Source organism: Drosophila sulfurigaster, chromosome 2R (assembly GCF_023558435.1).
Source record: "Drosophila sulfurigaster albostrigata strain 15112-1811.04 chromosome 2R, ASM2355843v2, whole genome shotgun sequence".
NCBI lineage: Eukaryota > Metazoa > Arthropoda > Insecta > Diptera > Drosophilidae > Drosophila > Drosophila sulfurigaster.
The window spans coordinates 22,610,647-22,633,617 of record NC_084882.1 but is presented as its reverse complement, the minus strand read 5'-3'; the positions used below and the strand labels follow the sequence as shown (position 1 = coordinate 22,633,617).

Genomic DNA, 22,971 nt, shown 5'->3' with positions numbered 1-22,971 from the left:
AATCATCTGGCATTTGCTTATTGTTAGAGGCTTTCCTTCTATTATTTGCACAACTTGATACACACCGTTTGATTGATTGCACGAATGGTTCAATGATTATCCTGCTGCTGCTGCTGGCCAACACGATGCTTGATTAAATGTTGAAATTATGGGCACAAAAGCTTGGGCATTGAAGTGAATCTTGTGTACATTTTGCTTTATAGCAGCAACAACTGATTATGGCGCCTGTAACGTGCAGTCAGCGAAAAGTTTTGTACAATGTTTCGCATTAACTCGAATTGCATTGCACTGAGAGACAGCGAGATACTTCGATATTCATCTAAGTAGTTCCCTCTCTCTGGCATGTCCAAAGTTGAGGGCGAGCTGTCTGTTAGGCTGTGCATCTCAGATAGACAGCTGGCTACAAGTTTGGCTCTGCGCTTGGCTGCTTCCACTTCAGGAATTTATTTACTCAAGTGTGATGCGATTATCCAGCTGCACTTGTCCTTTGTTTCCAGTGCAAGATGCGCACACTAAGCACACCTACTACCAACACATACAAATACTTTCCGTTTTAATTCGATGACTAGTTGCACTTGTATTTGTGCGAAGCATACTCTCTGTGTTAAAGTCGATTACTTGACTGTTAATTAAATGCCAGTCGGATAGTTATCTGCAAGCTATGGAGTTGATTTGAAACTCTGAAACCCAATGTACCGAAAAATAATGCAGCATATATATCTATGTACTTCGAACTTAAGGGTATTTACTTACTCAATACTTTCCACTTCGACTTCATCATTTGTGCGTGGTCGGTGGGCTGTGATTTTAATAGTCTGCTATCAGCTTCTAGTGTCGCCAGTGGCCGCGCTACCTGATTGCCCATTCTCTGCGCCAGAACTGCGTTCCATCAGTGTCAGCGTCAGCGTCAGAGTCAGCGGCATTGTTGGGCTGTCAGCGTCACTTCTCCCGCTGGCCCAATGGTGACATTTATCAGACAACACAGCGGCGTTTTGTTGTGGTTGTTGTGGCTGCACTTTCAGTCTTTGACCGTGAGTCAAATAAAAGTTGAATTAAACAGAAACCAACGTTGTGACAATATTCAGGCGACGCCACAGGCCATTTCATTGTGTTTTTGTTTTGCATTATTGAGGAGGAAAGAAATTAAAATAATTGACCAACTGATTGATGTGTCGCTAAAGAGGTGCAACAGTTGTTGAGTAAAGTGCAGCGCTCAATTAATATAAAGTGCAATGGCATGGCATTCAACAGTGTTTTCAAAAATGTTAACCTAAATTAAAAACGATTATTAAGGCTTCATCTTAGTAGGAGCATAGCCATCTATCGGTCAGTAGCTGCAATCATTGCATCCACCCTCTCTCTTTCTCTTGCTCGAAAAGCGAGAGAGAGCTTTTACGCTCACAGCTTTTCGACAAACAGCTGAGCACGCCAGGCAATTGGCAAGCGGCTGGCAGCTGGCAGCAGAAAGGCGACAGGAGCTGACACAGCCAGCCAGCCAGCGAGGCAGCGAGCCAAGCAGCGGTAGTAAGGAAAGCGCACAAGTGTCCTGTCGTGTTGTGTTACTGCCGCGTTCGCCTTTAATAGCACAAGCACGCAACGGCGGCTGCTCAGTCGTCGATGGCTCTTTCAAGCGAACTGTTCATTCATTGTGCTCACACACTGAGCCGAGGCTGAGACTCTTGAATAGGCTCGCGCGCGCTTCACTTCGCTTCGCTTATCAAAAGTTAGCCGAGCACAGAACACGCTCTGTGACTGTGTGCCGTCTGCTACGAGAGTGAGTGTGTGTGTGTGAGTGTTTGTAAGTGTGTTTTTGTGTGTGCCAGGATGTTGGTAGTGAAACTCAAGTGAAAGTCAAATCTAAAATACAAAGCAAATAAATCACACGCCAAAAGAAACACCAGCGACAACAACGGCAACACCAACAACATCAACAACAACAACCACAAAAAGTAAAAATAAAAACAAGAAATAACGAGAAAAAAATACGAATAAGAAAAGAACTCGGCTGAAAGGCGGCGCAAATCATTCAATAAAAACAATCTCGCGTTCAAAACAAACGTACAATACAACAATACAATAGAAGAAACCCGCCAAGACAAGTTGCTTGGACTAGCCTGGACCAATGTGGCGTATGCGCAACGCTTCGCGAAATATTAAAGCATACTTTTGAGGGCTCTAATTTATTTCCGTGCGCATATTTCAGAGTCCTTATTGTCTCGTACTCTCCGTCACCGAGGGTGTGCAATAATTTATGTTTTCGGTTTTTGGTATTTTTTCGCAAAAGAAAAAAATTACAATTCACACAATAACAAAGGAAACACCATAAAAAAAACTAATTGTGAATGGGAAAGCGTGAGAGAAAGATAGAGAAGTGAATACTAGACCAGCAGATAGAAATATCTGCTCCAATATGTCAAAGTTTATTAGACATTTGGCTTTGCGTGCCCACGGCAATTTGTGGACAGTTGTTTCGAGTTGTTCTAGTTGTTGTACTACGAGCTAGCTGCTGCCTTTGTTTTGTTTTATATTTTTTTTTCTCTGTTTTTGTTCTGTGTCGTTTGTCTGAACGATAGTAAACGTCCATTATATTTGATAAATGTTCCCGGCCGGCCAGTAGCCAGTAGCCAGTAGTTTGTAACCGAGCTCAATATATATATATATAGGTTTGTGTGTTTGCCGAAATCGTGCAGCCAACCGCTGGACATGGCGGCTCATTATGAAATGACTATGAGCCCACTTAATGACCGACTCATCGTTTACTCAGTTATTGTACATTTAGTGCCAAATTGACAGACAATTTGTGCACACACAGACACGAGTAAATATCATTTAGTTTTCAGTTAGATAGCTGGCCATAATTTTGTCACCATTTTGGCAATTGCGAGCACGACATGCCAATCGTTCATTAAGGTCATTCATGAATTGTAAACGTAGACTTAAACAAATTGTCGCAAGTCGGCAGCCTTTCTTAAGCCAGAGCAAACAGCGTTTCGCTCTCTTTTGACCCTCGAGACCCTTATTTACACATTGTAAACCTGCCAAGGCGACGGTCCCATTACGAAAATGTCAAATGTTGCACGTAATTAAAATTCGTTGAATTGGAAGCCACTTGAACGACTGACTGTGATGGCAAAAGTGGCCGATGTCCGCGACCTCTGAGAGCTTATTTATCAGCTAAATTCGCCTGATTAATATGCAATAAACGGAAAATCAGTTGGGAAAAGCTCTGAGCAAACAAACACAAAAACGCGATGGAGGTTGACAGCGATAAGCGATAAATGTGACGTGGCTGCCGCAAAAGTTAAGCAATGCCGCACTTATGTAAAGCTCTTATGCGCATATATATATGGTATACATTTATGTATATAAAGTCCAGGTTATGCACCTTCGCGAACGCGCTAATGGGCAATGAAACAGCAACAACGACACATACACAGACTTGCACACTTGTATATCAGATGAAAATCGATATTTCAGTTGGGGTCTTTGGAGGCTTTAAAACTTTGTGCAAATCGAGGCATACACTATACATACTTACGAGTATTCGCCTTAAGACTAGGCTCAGCTGTCTCGACTGTTGATTCTGAGTTTGAAACACTTTTGACTCTGCTGCTCACTTGTAGAGCAGCAACTCTGGCAAGTTTCAATTGCTTTGCTTTTGCTTGGCTCAAAATGGCGACGCCTTAATTGCTGCACACTTCACGGGTCGCATAAATTTGGAGCCATGCACACACAGAGACGCACACCTTCATGCACATTCACGTAAGCATACAAGTGTGTGTAATTAACCAGCCCTATGCATCCTTTGTGCTGTTTGTTGCTGCCATGCCTCTCTCTCTGGCTGCTGCCCTGCCTCAATTGTGACCCAGTTGATGGCTGCTGCTGCTGCCGCTGTGTGCTTGTGTGGAAAAGCGCCTTTGGCTTTTGCACGTGTTGCATGTGGCATGCAACAAACATGCAAGAATGCAATAACAGCTGCAATAAGCCGCCAGCAAATGGCACTACAAATAGCTGCAACTGTTGGGCCAATGCTTAGGGCTCCTTCAGTCACTTGCTCTCATTGGAATATTTGATTAGCAGCCCGTCCTTAAAACAAGGCTACCAAGGCTCCTTTACGGAATATTTACGGAATATATACGGAATATAAATAAAACACAGAAAAAAAAAAAAACAAAACAAAACAAGAAAGCCAAGGCAAGCAGGCAGGCAGAATTTAAAGCGAAACACGAATAAGAGAAAAGCGTAGAGATGGAAGCAACGTTAAGCCGATTTCAATGTAAAAACTCATGAAATATTCATGTCCTTTGTGGCATTTCTGATTCTCCATCAATGGCATCAGTGGGACCCAAAACGTGAACTCAACACACACTTTTCATATTTGCAATAGTTTTGTTTATTCAAAATTTATTTTCCATCTTTTCTTTTTTGACATATTCCACGTAAAGCTGAAAACTCAACTTCGACGGTGCAAACAAAAAAAAAAAAAAAAACTAATCAATCTCAGACAAAAATGTCAAACTGAAATGCAGCGAGATTAAATATTGAAATCAAACGCAAAGCCATGATTTGCATGTGTTAGACATATTTACAAATGTGCATATATATGTGAAAGTGGATTAAAGCATCGACAACGTATATTCAATTCAATAGCAACAGCAGGAACAACAATAAAAAAGGCAGCAAAAATGGTAAGTTACCAAATGGGGGCAAAGCGCAATATAAATACTAAAATTTATATAAATATTAGCTTTCATAAATGACAGTTTTATTGGCAGTGCAAATTGAATGAAAATAAATACATCTGTTGAAATTGGTTATTTTAATTGTGTCATAAAAATAAACAAATTTATATTTAAACCCGTGAATTTAAAATGATGCGACTAAACACACAATTCAAGTGCGTTGCGAAAATAAATCGTAAATTAAGTAAATAAAGCCTACTGTTTTGCCAAGGATAAATGCAAAAACGAAGCGACGCAATGTTATATCTAATGATGGCACATTTCACATGTTTTCTATTTGGAAATTACCCAGAGCGTATACCTTACACGGTTAGCTGAAGACTTGGGCTTGTTGTTGCAACATTTCAATGTGCGCAACAAAGGCAATAAACATCAAGTATCTGTTAGATACATCTTCATCAGGCAGCCGAGCTGAAGAAGCATGGTTGAAGCTGAAGAGCGAAGCAGCAGCAGCAGGTTTGGGGCCAGGTTTGGGGCGACGTATGCGTAATGTATGTAAATATATTTCAAGTATTTTGCTTGTTTAGTATTACTTCCGGCGGAAACGATTGATTGTGCGCCATCTTGCAAGCTCCAGCTCCATGGGCATTCGACTATCTGCTTGTCTCTATGGTTGTAAGTCTATATATCTGTCTGTCTGTGTGTGTCTGGGTTTGATTTCGCATAACAAATCAAATTGATTGCTTATAGGATACATTTGAAAGAAATGAAATGCGCAATCGTTATTGATTTCACATTTTTCACATTTACAATACCCAATACATAACACAACATGCCAACAAACGTTAAACGCAGCGCCTCCCGCTCTCCTTTTATTTTGGGGAGCCCAAAAAGAGTTTCTACCGATCCGGCCTTCATTCGCACTGGACGCCATTTTATTATCACTTACGAGTGCTCGTATTTCGCCTGCCAAATGTAATTAAAATGTGCGAGCATTCAATTTTAGCTGCCGTTTTTATGATTTCATTTGAGTGGCCATAAAAATGTTTCTGTAATTGCCGTTTGGCCACTTCAAAAACTGTATCTGTGTCTTGATGAACGAAAAGACATAAATAAAAACAAGATAAAATAAGTATTGTGCGTTAAATAAATTGCTTATTATAATAGTAGTTATCATATAATTTATCCAATTTCACAAACAAACCAAACAAAAAACTAATCACTCGTGCTTATGCTTTGCCATTATTCACTTTCGTTGCAGTATGGCTTTGTGAACTACGCCTTGGAGTTGCTGGTGCTCAAACATTTTGGCGAGGAAATATGGGAGAAAATAAAGTAAGTAACAAAGAGAAAAGTCATAGCCAAGTTAAACAGAATATCAAGTAAGTTAATGTGCAACTAACTTTACCCAAAAGTGAAACTCGTGGCGCACTTCGAAGTTAAGAAAGAGTATAATTAAGTTTCGCAGCTAAGGGCAAAAGTATATACATACATCAGACTTAAAGGCAGGGTAACAACAACAAAGCAAATTCGTGGAATTTGGGAGTCGACACAATTGCCAAAGGTGTTGGCTACAATTTTGTGTTGGCAGCTCAAGTTTCAGTTGCAGATTCTTGCTAAATTTCACAATGTGGCGCAATTAATTAATAAGTAAAATACACATATTTATGCACATTTGTCTGCCACGGCAATTTGAGCTTGAGCTGCAATTAACTAATTATCCATTTTTCACATTGGCACGCACTGCCACGCCCAAGCCCCCAAGCCGCCAAAGTACATAAATTAATTGTGTGTGTGCATGTGTGTGTGTGGAGGGAGAGTGTGTGATGTTAGTAGGACATAAACAAGCAAAACACGCGTCGCATTAATGTTAACAAAGATTTCGCTGGGTCTGCGGCAGTTCTCACACACATACACACACATACCAAATGCAGCGCAAGAATTAACGGATATCCGGGCAAAAAATACCAGCCCAAAATGGCACCCGGCACGTGCCCCCTTTTATGTGTGTGTGTGTTCTATTGTTCTTACATGTATGTGTATATGGTCTATGACTAAATACAATTCGCATTTATCTTAATTAAGTTATTGATATTGCGTGTGTATTTGCTTAACCACCATTTGTAGTTCTGCCCTCTCCACATCTTGTGTGCTCTTCCTCGCCCATTCGCTGTGTGTTTTTGTGTGTTGCCTTTGACTTTGCCTTAGTCATTTGCTCCTCTCCCTCCACTTTGTTGCCTCTCTCTCTCTGTCTCTGCGGCAAGGCATTCCAGGCTACCCTGGGCAACGCAGGCTACCATGACGTCAGAGAAAGAGAGTTGCTTTCACTAATTGACCATGATTTATGTTTTTTGATTGCTTAACCGCAAGTCAGCTGCCAAAAAAGTCGAGCATTAACTTGCCAGATGTGCACGCTCGGAGAACCCTTTTAATTATCTAAAGCAAAAATATGAGGGAGAATGGAGAGGCAACTTTTCTCATTTGCTGTTGTCGTAACAATGGTAACGCGATAAGCAACTTCTTGTTAGGTTTCAGCTTTCCTCGGTTGACCCTTAGCTTAAAGCGCCAACTGCCAATGAGGCTGTCAATGACATGACTTTAATTACATTGCAGCCAGTTACTGGTTGCTGCCATCTAGCAGTTGGCATTGACAGTGAGCAATCAGTGCAGCAGCAATAGCAATGTCAGTTGTTGGTGTGGCAATGTGGCCGCTGGCTGTGGCAAGAGAGACACTCATTATCCTTCCACTTGAGGCGGCCAGGCATTGGCATTGACGTTGGCCCACACTTGAGCCATCTACCAACACACACACATTGACGCACAGACGAAGACGGCAATTGTCCTCGTTAGACTCTCGTTTTGTTGCACTCGAAGGCATTGTCAAAGCGTTCATTAAAAAGAAGGCAAGACCAAAGGCGAATACCATTGACAGGATACGAGGAGCAGCGCATACGTGCGTGCCGTTACTTTTCTCTGCTGTCTGCCTTTGTCTCTCTCTCTCTTTCTGATTCTCTGTCTGATTCTCCGCCTTGTCTATCTATCTGTCTGTGCCTTCAATATGAATGGCAATGGCATTTGCCTTGATTGACACACTGCTGACCGCAAAACGAATAAATGAGAATGAGAAAGTTGTCGTTGGGCTTCAAGTTGATTGCTTTTAAAGCAACCAGCAAACAACAAGCAAGTCGCTTTGCTCAGCTTTAAAGTCAATTCACTAAACAAATTCGTCGCTCCCTCGACAGTTGTGCGAGTCGCCTCCACTTAATCAGAATCTGTGCGCTAAGTGTTTTATGGGCACATTGTTGGTGTTGGGTGTTGTTGCCGCATAATTGCAGCACATCAATCTGCAAATGAGCCTCATTAATCTGCCCCCCTAAATAGGAGAGTGTATTAAGGCTTAAAGCTGCCTCTGACAATTTAAGTATGAATTCTGCCTACTACTTCTACTATTTTTTTTTACTTTGCAACTTGACTTTGACTTTGATGTGCGGCAAGGATCAGATGTGTTAGAGATAACCGTTGCCACTTTCGCTCTCGCCTAAGGCTGAGGCTGAAACGCTTGACATTAACTCTTGAGACACAGTTGGCCACGGTCAATGTGTCAGTAATTGTTGTTGTTGTCGTTCTTGCTGTTGTTCTTACTAATACACAGACCGGAAATCTACACCTCCCGCCTCTCGCAAATGCTTCTCTTCTCTGCCTCTGTCTCTATCTCTGCGCTGCCGCAGTGCCGCTTTATTGTTATTGTTGCGAAAGTCCTTGTTATTGTTATCGCTACTGCTGTTGCTGTTGCTGCCAGTGTGCGTGTTTGTGGCACTTTAGACAAAAATCGATTTGCCTATAAAATGTTTTACATCACACACAACCACACACACACACACACACACACATTCACACACACACACGACCACAATAAGGGCGAGCTGCATGTGTCGGAATGGCGTCTAACCCTCAAGGTCCTCACCCACATCTGTCCATCGTCCTCGCTGCCTGTCTGCCAGTTTGTCAATATGTCAGTCAACTTATATATATACCAGTATATCTCTCTCCCACACACACACACACACACACACAGACTCACAGTGAGATGAGCTACTGCGTTTACTGCCAAAAATTCACTGTTAATGCTCTGCTGCCCGCAACATGCTGGACCAACAATTGGGGCATGAGTCGATTGATTATGCACACGTTATGTTGGAAAGTAAATATAAACGTAAACTCGACCCGAATGCTGCAGCTAGCGAAATCCATTTTAAGCCAACCAAAAACTAATAATAAATATGTAACAAAACATTATTAGAACTTTGCAAAGATTGCGCGGAATGTGTAACTTTTCCTAGAATTTGATTAGAATTTTTCTCGTTTTTGTTTTTGTTTCTGTTTTGGCTTTTTCTATTTTGCATCAAAAGCTTTAGCTGAACTGGCCCTAATTTTTGCATGACCCGCCTCTGTCTTTATTGGGGCGCAGCTAGTGGGATGGAAAATGTGATATATAATGGTGCGGACGACGACGACGTCGACGACAACGCCACGAAGCGTAGGATTAGCTTCACGCCTCCGTTTTGTATGGGCCACATTCTCGCTTCACTTATTGCGCATACGCCGCATAGTACTGAGCTACAGCTATTTGCTGGTGCTTCTGCTTTTGTTGTTGGTGTTGTTTGAGGCATATTAAATGCAAATTTGTGCGAATTTTGCAGAACACGTTCCAATGGCTTTCTGTTCTGCACAGAAAAAACGAACATTTTGCGACTTATTAACTTTGAATAAGCGGCAAGCAGTCAGCAGCAAAAGCAGCAAGCAGCTGGGCCAACTGCTGACAAATGCTAAGGAGTCATCAATCTTCATTCCGTGTGGCTCAGCTTTGAGCTAGTAACGAGCTGCCACGCAGACACAAGCACAGCAAAAGGATGCCAATGGGGGGCTATCAGCGAGCGTTTTGTCACTCAACCGTGCTAGAAAATAGGCACAGATTTCATATGATGCTAAAATATATCACACGTGGCAGAGACAGTTGAATTCCTTAGCCATTAAAAACGCATTTTGATGTTCATGTTAATTCGGAAGCCCTTCACTAAGTGCCGCTTAAAAACCGCGCAACAACATTCTTTTTTTTTGCATTTTTTGGGGTCGCTTTGGGCCATTAGGCGGCGGATTTGTACTCACACCCATGTCCAAGCTTCATATTACTGGTTTTATTTTAGCTTACCATTTGCGGCTGACTCTCTTGCTACTCTTTAGAAATTCATACACACATCCACACAGACAGCATGTGTATACAAAAAAAAGGAACCACACCTCCTGCCACGACCTAGCCCGCAGCATTATGCTGTTATTTTTCTTTCCTTTCATTTCTCTTCATGTTTTTTTGGTTGTGCCACACGAAAATCGATCGCATTTTCATGGCAGACATTATGGAAATTCGAGTCGCTTTTCAAGTGTGTTTGTCTGTGTGAGTGTCGGAAATGGCATTTCTCAGGCATGTAACGAGTTGAGTGTGTTAGTAAGCACGTGTGTATGTGTGTGGCATATGTGTGTGTGTGTTGGAATGCGTCAACAAATGTGCGTTGATGCGTCTAAAGTTTCAATCCCAGCCAAGGCGTTCATTTTTCTGCTAACTTCTTCTAGTTTTAAGTACAAAAAGAACACAAAAGTTGTCTGCGGTGTTTCTTCATTGTGTGCGTGTGTGTGTGTTTGTATGTATTGGTGTGTCGCTTACCAAGACAAATAAACATGCGTGGGGTTGCCCCGAGAGCGTGAACAAACAATCCTTCACCCTCCGAAAAATAAAAGAGAAAAACTTTGAATCGTGTTAGTTTGTCTTCAACTTTTTGCATTTGCAAAGCTGAATGTGTCATATTTTCATATCTTTGCACAAACAAACAAAACTGTCGCCGGCTGTTTGTCAATTGTTTTCGACATCTCAATATGTATATCGAGTGTCATGTGCAGGCATTTCTCTCTTCCCCCTCCTCCTCACCAGACACCAGCTCGCCCCTTTTGACACCAGCTTACTACCTTAACATACAATATTGACACGTTTTCGCACTTATCGCTGAGATTACTTTTAGCTTTGATTGCATTTCCTCTTGGCGACTCCACGACCTTTTTCTTTTCTTTTGGTCGCTTCATTTATTGTGCGTTTGATTGCTTCATATTCTTACATTTCGCTGCTCTACCAGGTGCCCACCCACTTATCCATCCATTCATTCATTCCAACACCACGCCCACAAAGTTCGACGCCCACATTTTATGTTTGTAAGTTCGCGTTTTATGTTCAGCTCTCGTTTTATCGCTTTATGAATTACGCGTCGCGTGCGTGCGTTCAAAACTGGCAACGCGACGCATACGTAATATGTACGCGCAGTGCTCTCACATTATCGCCTGTTATGGCTCTTCAATAGCAGTCGTTCTGACCAAGTGTCCGTTCGTGCGTTCAACTCAAATGAAGTGCCATAATCCACATTAACTTCTTCAACTATGTTTGCCGTATAACTCTAACTCGATTAAAATTAAATGAGCAGTGCAATTAAATTTTTGGACAATTCCACATAAATAAATACAGTGAATTGCTTTTGTAGATGGCTGAGCAGAGCTCAGCTAAATTGTATAAGCAGATAGCAGCTCAAGTTAAAAGGAACTAAAGCCCTAAGCTCATGGCTGGCAATTTATCGGACTGCGTTCTTATAAAGTCAAGTTGGAACGTGGAGAAAGTCAAAGCTTTTGTAGCCTGCTCTTAAGTTATTTCCATCTCATTTAACGCCAAAAGCTAATTATAAATTTATCGACTTTTGTGCCAAACTAAAGACCACACAAAGCCCATTAATTCATAATAATAACTTGATACAAGCCAAACAACAACAACAACAACGACCACAGCCAGAGTTTGGCCGCTCTTAAGCAAAAAGCCACCCTTAGTTCGCGATTGACAGCGGCGCCTGCGGGTAGTAGGCAACAAATATTAATTAAATAAGTGAAATATGCTGGTCGCGAATTGTCAGATTCACGGATGGGGCGTATACGCAATACTTTATAGGTTATTCATACGCACTGTGTGTGTGGGTGCTCAACATTTCACTTTACTTTGCTTTGCTTTGGCATGCCACGCTTTACGCTCAACTGCAGCAACGGAATGCGTATTAATTGCATTGCAGCTAAAAGGTCTTCTGTATGCTTTTAACAAAGCAACGCACGGCTGGAATGCAATTTATTTTGAGCGCGTTCTACGAATCAACGAAGCATAACCTTGTCTAGTTTTTTTGTGCGTTCGTTCACTTACATTTAGTAAATTCAACTAACAGACCTAGTTCAACTCGCAATGAAACTGTCATTGGTCGCTGCCAAAACGGCAACAACGTAAACTTTTCATTTCCAACATTGCATTGTGTGTGCAACGAGCAGCAAACAGATGCCTCTTGACAGCAAATTCCAGGCTACAGCTGTCCCAGACAATAGAGAGCTCGAAGTATAGCTAAGCTACTCTATTTGTGCCTAACATACTATATTTGCTTGTGCCCGCAGTGCCTTACGTTTTCCCACTGATGACATGCAAATCGATGGTGTTGACCGAGAAGAAGCAGCAACAGCAGCAGCAGTAGCAATAGTAGTATAGCAGGCGTTGTAAATCTCTGAAAGAAAATTTCTCTTGATTTGCATATACCAACAAGACATTGGTGAACATATCGGCGAGTGTTTACTTCCGCCCCTTACAGTGCACACAGCGACAACGACAGCGACAACCAAAGCGACAAACGACAAACTACATACAGCGACAACGACAATAACAACAACAAGGACAAAATCGAGGACAACGGGGACAGATATTCAACTGCCTGCGGCGCCAATGCAACTGCATAACTGTTACTGCACTGTGTACTGTGGGAAAAACGTCCATAATTTGATCGTAATTTAATAATAATGAAGCAATTTGAGCATAAAAAAATTTTACATCATTTACATTAAAGAGCTTCAGAATTTGTCTCTTCTCTTGATTTTTCTGGTACCTATTTTTAATAAGACTCACTTGTTTCAATTTATACTTCATTTTCAAAATGTGACAACTTTTCCCCACAGTGCATTCGCATGTCAAACCGGAAGTGTTTGCCTTGTGCCACTGTCAATTTGCGACATTTTGTTGCTGCCTCGTTTGTGTCACTTCAAATTTTGCATTGCTTTGTGTGTGTGCCGCACTGGCCGTTGGGCATCATTAAATGAAATGCCCTTGCTAACTTTGTAATACCCTCTAAATCGACCATAAAAATTAATAAACATATTCTATCCGAAATACGTCCAGTTAACAGAAAATCCAATAAAAGTTGGAATTGATTTCAGCATGTGAAAACTGTCAGCCTATCGTGAAAACTGATTAATTTTATTGGCTATAAAATTTGCGTTGCTTTACAGAGTATTCCTCGAGTCTCGCAAAGCTATTTCGCCAAGTTTTGTACGCCAAAGGCGTCAGTGCGGAACTCAATCGATGGGTAAGAAGTCTAACTGGCGTAGCAACGCTTTGATTGTCATGTCCTTAGACCTCTATCCAATTAAATAGATTATACGCTGGATATGAAAACAAATATGTATGGTTGAAGAGCACTTACCCTTTACACTATCGAAATATCTCATTATAAACGAGTTCATTTTCGAGTATTTCTAATTTGCATGAATTTCGCAGATAACAAGATAGGATTGCCTTAAAAACTAAACAAAAATTAAAGGCTCAGCACAGCAGTCTATCGTCTGAGAGGTTCAGTCAACTGCAAAAGCAGCCTTCGGGCAACATTAACGGGGAGCAGCATTAACTGGCAGCGGCAAAAGGCCGTGTACCGCATTTATCAGCGCTCATCGACAGTTGCTAATGATGTCCTAATTTCGAGATGTCACAGTGCGCGCATAGATAAATTTGGCCAAGCCAAAGAAAAAAAAAAGAACAGGAAAAACAGAAAATGCGAAAAGCATAGCGCAGGCAAAGCAGAAGACAAGACAAGACAGTACAGCAGAGCAGAGCAGAGTAGAAAATGAGACAGGAGAAACTCAATCGATGAGCAGCCACAAAATGGTTTTGGTGGCATAACAAATGGACGAGTGGATTTCGATTTGGTGTGCTTGGGGCCTTGTCAGACAGGCAACTTGGCAGCCTGGCAGGTTCCCGTGACAAAGTTGCGCTTGCCACGCATGTGGACAGTTATTAATGAGCTCTTGGACAAAAGTGGGATTCATTAATTTGCTTGACCAACCACAGCAGCAGCAGCAGCAACAGCAACAGCAACAGCAACAACAACAATAACAGTAGTAACTGCTTCTTCGGTTTTCGCTCTTTGATTTTTTATCGCTTCAACCGATTTGCGAGTGAGACAGATTAAGTTCTGCCTCGGCATACACTTGAGACTGTGTGCTAAAGGTTAATCATACGCCCCGTGGCCATGGTTAAATTTGTGCTAAGCCATAGCTAAATTGACTCAGTTCAGCTAATCACAGTGACAATGACAATGACATTGACAATCATGATGCTGATGATGAGTAAGACACACACACACAGACACACACACAAAGTGACATCGAAATGCTTTCGCTTTTATCATTAAAAACTTATATCACGTCTGTTTAACGCTAATCACATACAAAGACGACCTCATTCAGCGACAACATCAAACGCAGTTCGCAACGCTTAGCGCTAAGTACAAGCAAGTTGTGATGCTTTGAATAGCAGCCAGCAAAATAAATAAATAATGAAAGGCAAATACTCTGTAAAGCCTGATTTACACTGTTCCAGGGTATCGCGTTTATAGCGTTTAGTACGTAATTTCAATGTTAATTTGCTGCCCATTTTAGTGTGGCCAATTGTAGAGCTATTTGCGCTACCAGACTCTTAAAAATTGTTTTGCCATCTTATCTCAATTGCCACAATAAGTGTTATCGATTGTATCATTACGATTTTATTTGATTGCCTCGCCTCGCCTCGCCTCTCAGACTCTCTGTCTTTCTCTTCGCCTTGGCTACAATTTGGCATTGCTGGCAAGGAATTAGAGCAACAAGAATGCGTTTCTTATTACCAATGCTAATGTATGACCTGGCCCTGGCCATGGCCCAACTTTAGTCACACACGCACACATGAACATCATATATGTAATTGCCTGTATGTGTGTGTGTGTGTGCGTGAGAATGTGCAATGTTTTCACGTTGTTTCTGTGCTCCTCTGTGCGCACAATAAAATATGTGACTCACTTGAGTTATGTGCCACATTAACTTGCACAAGTCTTAAGTGGCTTTTAACCTTATTTCGTTTCCGTTTCTGCGCTGCAGCTTTGCACTTGTTCTTCGGGGGTCTTCGGTGCAAAGGCAGCAGCAACAGCAGCAGCAGCAGCCACTTACAAAAAAGCCAGCCAAGAACGTTGCAGTCATGCATAGGCGACTAACTAAGCACCTGATAAAGACTTGACGAAAATAAAGTGAAAGCGAGAAAACCAGAGAGCTGAAACTCAGGACAAATGTTGAAATTATAAATAGCAGGAATTAAGCTCAATAAATCTGGCAGTGTATCTATAAATATTTTATCCTTTTGTTACATTGTGCGCCACAGAATGAAAGTACCACACTGAAAGGACACTAAACCAAAGACAAACTGAATGTGTTTTATATTTAGCTCAGCAGAGCCGAGTCGGCGCGCTCTTCAGCCAAGTGCCCCAGCCATTGAAATGCGCTACTTTCGCTGGGGCTGTGTGTGGGTCGTTTGTGTGTGTGTGTGTGTGTGTGTGTGAGAGAGATGAAAGCGACACACACATACAAACGAAAGTCTTAAGTTTTGAGCCGCCCACAAAATGAAGCAACTTTGTCATCATTGGCATGGAATGAAAGTTCATAAGCTATTCCAGCTGGTAGCCAAGGTCGACAGATGGATGGTTAATGCCCAAAATACAACCCAACCGATTTGCCACTAAATACAAAATCCACAGATGCGACACACAACAATCTCATTAAAGATTCACAACAGATTTTCGGTGAATTGCGGCAAAAGTCAACTAAAAGCCGCAGACAACAAATCAAATTAGCTAATTGATTCTATATCAATTGCGGGTTCTTCTTGTGCATAAAAAAAAACTTTGTAAAGCCAACTTAAAGTTTTTGAGCGGCCAAAAGCCAACAAGTAGTTCATAATAAAGAGATTTAGTGGCCCACCAATAAACTGCGAGAGAGAACCCCACATGACAGCTCCAGTACAAGTCAGCTGCGTGTCTGAGTCACATAAAATCCCTGAGCTGCGCATTTTCAGTGTTGTAAGTGTGTTTGTGTGTGTGGGTGTGAAGAGTGAGCATGTTTGTGTATTTGCGGGTAAAACGTTTGCCTTATGGCATATTAAACAATAATATTTACACGCGAGAGCGTCAATAACAAAATCATGCCCAATCCTGCCGTCGGCTATTCACCGACTGCAAATATCTAATTGCCAAATGGTTTTGCCATCGCCCCCAAAAGAAAAATTTGTTATCCATTGCACGTGCAACTAGATAACAGGTGAAAAGCGAAAAGCGAAAAACAAAAGTTAAAACAAAACGAGTGAGAAAAACACACAACAAACACTAGAGCATAAGTACGTAGTATATTATTGCCGGGCCATTGGATGAGGCCATTTGGCCGCGAAATGTTTTCATATTATTAGACGTGCAATGGCCAACGCCATTTGCCAGATTAGGCCACTTAGTTGGCCATCCTCTCTCTGGGTCTGTCCAGTCACACACACAATATTTAAATGAGCGAGAACAGAGCGAGCACAGAGAGAAAGAGAGAGCGAAAAACATATATATTTGAGCTGCGAGCGGAAATTGAATTTGTTAGCAGCTAAGAAGTAGAGACAGTGGCAGTGGCAGAGAAAGAACGCTACTCTAAGTGTCGCCTTGCATTTGTTACGCTCCGCTTACATGGTGTATACTTAATGTCGTGAGTAGCTGCAAATAACAAGGTGATAAATTGCCTGCTGTATAATTAATTTGTACAGCATAAATTAGCTTAAACGCTGCTTAGAAAGTCGAAAATTAATGTTGACTTTATGCCAAAGCGAAGCATACATATAAAAACTTCTGATTTTGTTTAATGCAACATTTTTGATTAGACGATAAACGCGAGGAGCGAAAAAAACAGGAATCCAAATCAAAATGGCCAATTTGATATCTCACTTTATTACGTGCGCGAACACACATTAACTTTTTCAATTAAGCAGTCGATCAAAAGGCGCCACAAACACACAGACACACACACACACACGCACGCACACATTAACTCTCACACCCACACATTTAAATCAATAAAAATCAATCATACGCAACGTAGACAGGTGTGTCGTCTCTTGGGTAGCCCTAAAATGTACGCCCTTAATTTAATTTGCACCCAAATTTGTCGGTGCACAATCTAAACGATAGACACTTCAATGGCTTCGAGGCTGAAATGAAGAAACGAAATGAGCAACGCACCAAATGAGCCCAGAGGCAACTCTTAGCAAATACATTTAGTTAAATTTATTAGGGTATATTTAAATTTTGAAGCCTGCATTTAAAGCAAATGTTAATATTCAACCTTAAATCAACTTTAGAGAATTTGCTATAACGATGCTCAACATCGCTTGCATAAATTCTATTTTAATTTAGAATTTCCTGCCACACATCACGCACACACACTCGTACGCACTCAGCTGCATGCAATGTTTCAGAGAATAATAAATTGCTGCTGAAAATCAATTTCCACTTTCTGTAGTATACAAAAGTGTGGAGTTTTCTTTGGCATTTTGAATAGCTGCAGCTTCTTTTTGCCACTTTTCCCCATCGTCGGAAATTAAAAACGAATTCAACACTTCATTATTTAGTCTATTCTCTAAGAAATTTCTCACCAAACCAATATTGCAATTTGATTAAATTAAGTGAATCATGTGATATAAATAAAGTGAAGCAGCATTTCGTATTTTATTTAATCGCATTTGCTAGCGTCAGCTGTTGATATCATTTGCAATTTGCAATTTGACAACTGCTTTAGCTGCTGCTGCAGTCGGTGCAGAAGCTCACAGCTTGTGGCTCACAGCTCGACGCACATTTGAAATGAGCAATAACGAAGTGTTGTTGCCGCCCTCGTCAACGCCTCCGACCACCTGTAAAACTCCAGCAGCTACCGCAAAAGATGCTCAGAGTGAGCTCAGAGCTCTGAGAGGGATGTGGGTGGCCAGGTATTCTCGGTGGGGAGGGGAAAATGGGAAAATGGAAAAACTTTCGCACGTATAACATCTACTTTTCTATTACTTTTTCTATCTGATTTCTGCTCTGCTCTGTTACATTCTTTTCTGTTTCGGTTCGGCTGAGTTCTGCGACGTCTGCATTTTCTTGTCTTATTTTTCGATGTTTTTTGTTCCTTTCATTTTTTCGTGCTCAGTGTTTGGCACGTTGTATTCAATTTGTTTTGGCAACAGCTTGGCACAAGTTCTATTAAATAATAAAGTCGATTTGCACAATGCTCATCTAGTGGATTTTGTGCGCTTCTCGCTAGCGCTTTTCTTATTCAATGCAAATACTTAACGGATCTTATTTAAAGTTGCCTGAGAAAGCCTCTTAAGAAGTTTTTGCCATTCGTCAACGTGCTCTCGTAAAAAGGCTGTAGATTACCAAAAAAAAAGTATGGGAAATTATATGCTGAATGTTTTGTAAGACGTCATGCGCCAAGCATTCGGTCTTTATTGCTGCTCCAAGCCAAAAATACGCATAAGCAAACAAATGTACTTACGTGTGTGTGTACAAATGTACACACACTTACGCACTCATAAATTGAAGCACAAAAGCAATTTAATTAAAATTAATGTATGTATTTTGTGTTCATTCTTCTTCTCCTGTTGCTCGCTCATGCTCACGCTCTCTCCTCATATTTCGACTTGGCGTTGTCGCTGATGCTGCTGCTGGTGCAACCGACACTCAACGTTTTGATACTTGCCTCAACATCAACAACGACGACAATGAAACACAAACAGAAAAAAAGCCATGGTCAGCATGGAAGGACAATTTCTGGTGCGGCAAATTTACGATGACGAAATAACATACAATCTAATTGGAGCAGCTGTTGAGATACTCAGTAAGTAGCTTGCCAATTGTTGTTATTCTTTTTATTATTTCCTGCGAGTGTTTGCGTGTGTGTGTGTGGCTCATAAAGAACCTGGCCATTAACATTCCGCACATACTCGTATACTATTTTATTATATTATACTCAACACAATTTCTCCACAGACATACCGGCTGACGACATACTGGAACTGTTTGGCAAGACATTCTTTGAGTTCTGTCAGGATTCGGGCTATGATAAAATATTACAAGTGTTGGGTGCAACGCCCCGTGACTTTCTGCAGGTGAAACAAGAAGTCTTCAGACCCACACACATTGTTTTTTGCGTTTTTAATTAAAGCACATTTCGCATTTTACGCTCATTTCACATGCATCGCAGTGGAGATGATCTCTGCGAGCCAAACACAAGCCATCGCATTTGCCATTCGCCATTTACCAATTTCGCACTGAGTCATTTTTCATGTTGCCATCGATTCGATGCTGTTCTCTCTCTCTCTCTCTCGTAACCTTATCCCCTCTCTCCATTCACATTGATAATCATTATTTTGCTTCAATGCGCACACACACAAGCTGAGAACACGCCCTAGCGCCGCCCACTTAAATACGGTTGCCTGGGTGTGTTACTTCGCCTTGCGTCTTTTGTTGCACTCACATTCGATTTATTTTCAATTTTCCACACTTTTCACCACCACAACACAACACACCATCAACAGCTACATCGACATCGACATAACCATCTAACCATTGCCATCACCATCATCATTCCCATCAGCCACAGCATCAACATCAACATGAACATCAACATCAGCATCAGTATCAACATCGTCATGCAGTCATCCATTCATTCGTTGCCCATTCCTAAGTCATAATGAAAAATGAAATTGAATTTTTGCTGCATTTTCATTGAATACAAATGAAAACACGACAACCACACACTTGAACCATAAACACAAATGAACACACACACAGAATTTGGACGCCTTACACGACCATCTGGGCACCCTGTATCCTGGAATGCGAGCACCCTCATTTCGCTGCACCGAGAAAGATGGCGAATTGCTGCTGCATTACTACTCGGAACGTCCTGGCCTGGAGCACATTGTCATCGGCATAGTCAAGGTAAGCAAGCAAGCATTGTGTGGTTGCCACGCCAAACAGTGCAACACACCTTCATCCGCTCCGCTCCGCTCTCTGCTCTTATCTCTCACAGGCCGTTGCATCGAAACTGCATGGAGTCGAGGTGGAAATCGACATTGTGAAGCGCAAAGGAGAGCCCATCGATGAGGCTGAGAAGGAGCGTGCTTTGGCACGCGAACAACAGCAATTGGACACAGACACGACAGTTGTGGGTTTGGATGCTCCAGTTTTACCTTGTGCATCCTCATCCTCTGCCTCTGTCTCCGTCACCGCCTCTGCATCCGCATCCGCCTCAGCCTCTGTGAATTCTGAGCAGAACAATAATCACAATGCGAGCAACAACAATGGCATCGGCAACAGCAATATTAACAACAACAACAACGATGGTCAGCAGATTGCCAGTGAGCTGGGTAAGCATCAATTGAGGCAAACAAATTGCTTTAGGCTCATTACGCTTACAGACACCCTATTAGTACAGCACAGCAGCATAATCGCTTCTCCCAGCCAACATGGCAGGAGACACACTTTGATGATTTTCCATTCCATACCCAAGAAAACGAATACCCAATAAAAGAATAAACGAATCTGACCCGCTCTTGCTTATATATCGAATGTAATCTGCTTTGGTTTGCCCAGTTATAAAATCTAACAAGTTTGCTAACTGCTAAACCAATCACAATCAGACTTTAGGGATTTATATTACTGCCTGCTGAGCCTCTAAGCTTTGTGCCACCTTTTGTATTGGTGAGCTGAAGTGTTATGTTTTCTTGCTTTCCACTATGTTTGTTGTTAATCTTCAATTGTTATCTCCCTTGCTACGTTTCTTTTTTGCCCCACTCTCTTTCAGCTGAGCAATCGCCTGCAACATCGAAGGCCACACAACCAAGTGGACCGCTGGCACAGGACAGCTTTGACTGCGATGGCGACAAGGAGCAGAAGTGCCTGCGTCTGTTGAAAAACAAAAGCGATGACATCGAGCGCTATGACCATGTGCAGTTTCTCATACGTGAAATCAATGTGGCCGCCAAATCCCAAGCGGATGCCAAAAAGGATGAACAAGCGGCGGCCAGCGATGACATGGAGTTTCTCTGCGAAGGTAACAAAGCGACAAACATTGCGCATTAATTTGGCTAATAGCCAAGGCTAATCGGTAAACTCGTTGCCCCACCAAATTTCTCTCATTTACAGCGCCTCTCATTTCGCCTGCCACATTCTGTAAGGTGTTTCCCTTCCATTTAATGTTCGATAGACAAATGAAAGTCGTGCAAGCCGGCAAGGCCGTATCCCGCGTAATACCCAGGTAAGTTTGCTTCCATTTGCGCCATCATCGTCTTTCCATCTTCTACTTTTGCTTCCACTACTGTTTAATGGCCAAACTTGCTGTTGCTGTTGTTTTGCGATTAGCCATTAGGACTGTCCTTCGCTTTCAGGCATTCAGGGCAACTAACCATGCTTTTGCTTTTTTCCGTTTCACCAGAGTGGCCGAGGAGAACTGCTCACTGATAGAGGTGGTGGAGGCCATCAGACCACACCTGCAGCTCACATTCGAGAACATTCTGTCGCACATAAACACCATCTATGTTCTGCAGACGAGACAGGGCGCCATGAGCAGCCGGCACGAGCAACGTTTTCTGAGACTGAAGGTAAGTTTCTGTTTTTGGCCAACAACCAAACAACCAAACAACTGTTCAACTGTTTAGCTGTCATGCTTCGTCTGTCTGCAATCAGCCGCATTGATTTCAATATGTGGCCAACCATACTCACACATACATACACACACACATGCAGACAAACAGACTCACCAACATAATGAAATGAATAAACAAAATGGGCGATTACGAACAGCCGCCGCCATTGCGATTGGAATTGAAATTGTGCATAAAATTTAACGCGGCTTGCCACAAAAACCCAGCATAAAAAACCAATTTTATTATAATTGTGGAATGCTTCGCTTTATCATTGTCTTTTATCACTTCTTATCTTCCATACAAGGGCCAAATGATGTATATACCAGAAACCGATCGCATACTCTTTCAATGCTATCCCAGTGTCATGAATTTGGATGATCTAACCAAGTGAGTGAGAAATAATTTAAGTATGATTTAAGCTGTATCAAATAGTAGTTGTCGCGGCTTTAAAATTTACTGTCGTTTATTTAATCGTGGATTTATAGAGAAGCTGCTGTTGACTGTTTATGGGCTGCTGTTTATTATTTCTGCATATAAATTGAAAGAAATTGCAAATACCTAGCGAAATTTATTGGTGACAGTAAAAATGTTTTTGCGCCACACCTGGCCAGAAACCCAGAAACCTAGACCTGCCAGACATATCGCCCACGTACAGAGTCCTCAGTGTGTCGTTGTTGTATTTTTCTTCTTTTTTTTCCTTTTGGGGGCGTCTGGCTCTTGTACATATTTTATTTTATTTGCTACTTCGCTGGTTCAGAAGCCAAGCAAATTTAAATAGACTTAAGTAAAACGAAATGCGTGTCATTTCTCTTACTTTTCGGTATTGTTTTGTTTTGATTCCAACCAACATAGAAAGGGACTTTACATCTCCGATGTGCCGCTGCATGATGCGGCCAGAGATTTGGTGCTGCTGTCTGAGAAATTCGAGGCGGAATACAAGTTGACCAAGAATCTGGAAATGCTGACGGATAAGCTGCAGCAAACGTTTCGCGATCTGGAGAGTGAGAAGCAGAAAACAGACAGGTAAGAAAAATGATGCAAAGCAATACGAAAATAGAAACACATTAAGCTTCAGTTCTGTCTCGGTTCAGACTCTGAAAGCGAAACGAAGAGCAGCAAAAATCATTGCATGCTTTCAGGCGCGAAATTAAAATTACTTCAACATTTTCTTTGCATTTGTTTGTCATTCATTTCTGCTGTTTCCGCTGCCATTCACCATCTATCTATCTTCTTCTTCTACTGTGTTTACTTTCTTTGTCAGGTTGCTTTACTCAGTGCTGCCCAAGTCTGTGGCAAATGAATTACGACATCAGCGTCCAGTTCCACCCAAACGGTAAGCCAGTTGTACTTGGTCATAAATACAAACAATTTGCTATTTGC

At 41.7% G+C, this 22,971-nt stretch overlaps 1 protein-coding gene and 1 long non-coding RNA gene across 5 annotated transcripts in view; one reads left to right on the top strand and one right to left on the bottom strand.

Annotated features, from left to right (window-relative positions):
- Positions 1-1,521: 1,521 nt before the first annotated feature.
- Positions 1,522-22,971, top strand: part of LOC133838644 (guanylate cyclase soluble subunit beta-1) — a 46,234-nt gene continuing 24,784 nt past the window's right edge. The window contains exons 1-13 of one of the 3 annotated variants that reach the window (XM_062269813.1): positions 1,522-1,798; positions 4,446-4,688; positions 5,944-6,017; positions 18,679-18,779; positions 18,932-19,050; positions 19,736-19,885; positions 19,977-20,313; positions 20,751-20,999; positions 21,092-21,203; positions 21,381-21,546; positions 21,896-21,978; positions 22,444-22,614; positions 22,853-22,924. In XM_062269813.1, coding sequence (XP_062125797.1) covers positions 4,686-4,688; positions 5,944-6,017; positions 18,679-18,779; positions 18,932-19,050; positions 19,736-19,885; positions 19,977-20,313; positions 20,751-20,999; positions 21,092-21,203; positions 21,381-21,546; positions 21,896-21,978; positions 22,444-22,614; positions 22,853-22,924 — 1,637 coding nt within the window. In that variant the 5' untranslated portion in view covers positions 1,522-1,798; positions 4,446-4,685. Of the gene's footprint in view, positions 1,950-4,445; positions 4,689-5,943; positions 6,018-18,678; positions 18,780-18,931; positions 19,051-19,735; positions 19,886-19,976; positions 20,314-20,750; positions 21,000-21,091; positions 21,204-21,380; positions 21,547-21,895; positions 21,979-22,443; positions 22,615-22,852; positions 22,925-22,971 lie in introns of those variants that run through there. The other 2 variants (XM_062269812.1, XM_062269814.1) reach the window with 2 other exon arrangements.
- LOC133838649 (uncharacterized) lies at positions 22,088-22,888 on the bottom strand. Of its 2 annotated transcripts, XR_009893965.1 has the most exons (3): positions 22,749-22,888; positions 22,406-22,585; positions 22,088-22,339 (listed from the first exon to the last, which is right to left on the bottom strand). It is a non-coding gene; the product is annotated as an uncharacterized LOC133838649 (long non-coding RNA). The 2 variants fall into 2 exon arrangements; XR_009893964.1 differs by having other exon boundaries at positions 22,088-22,585.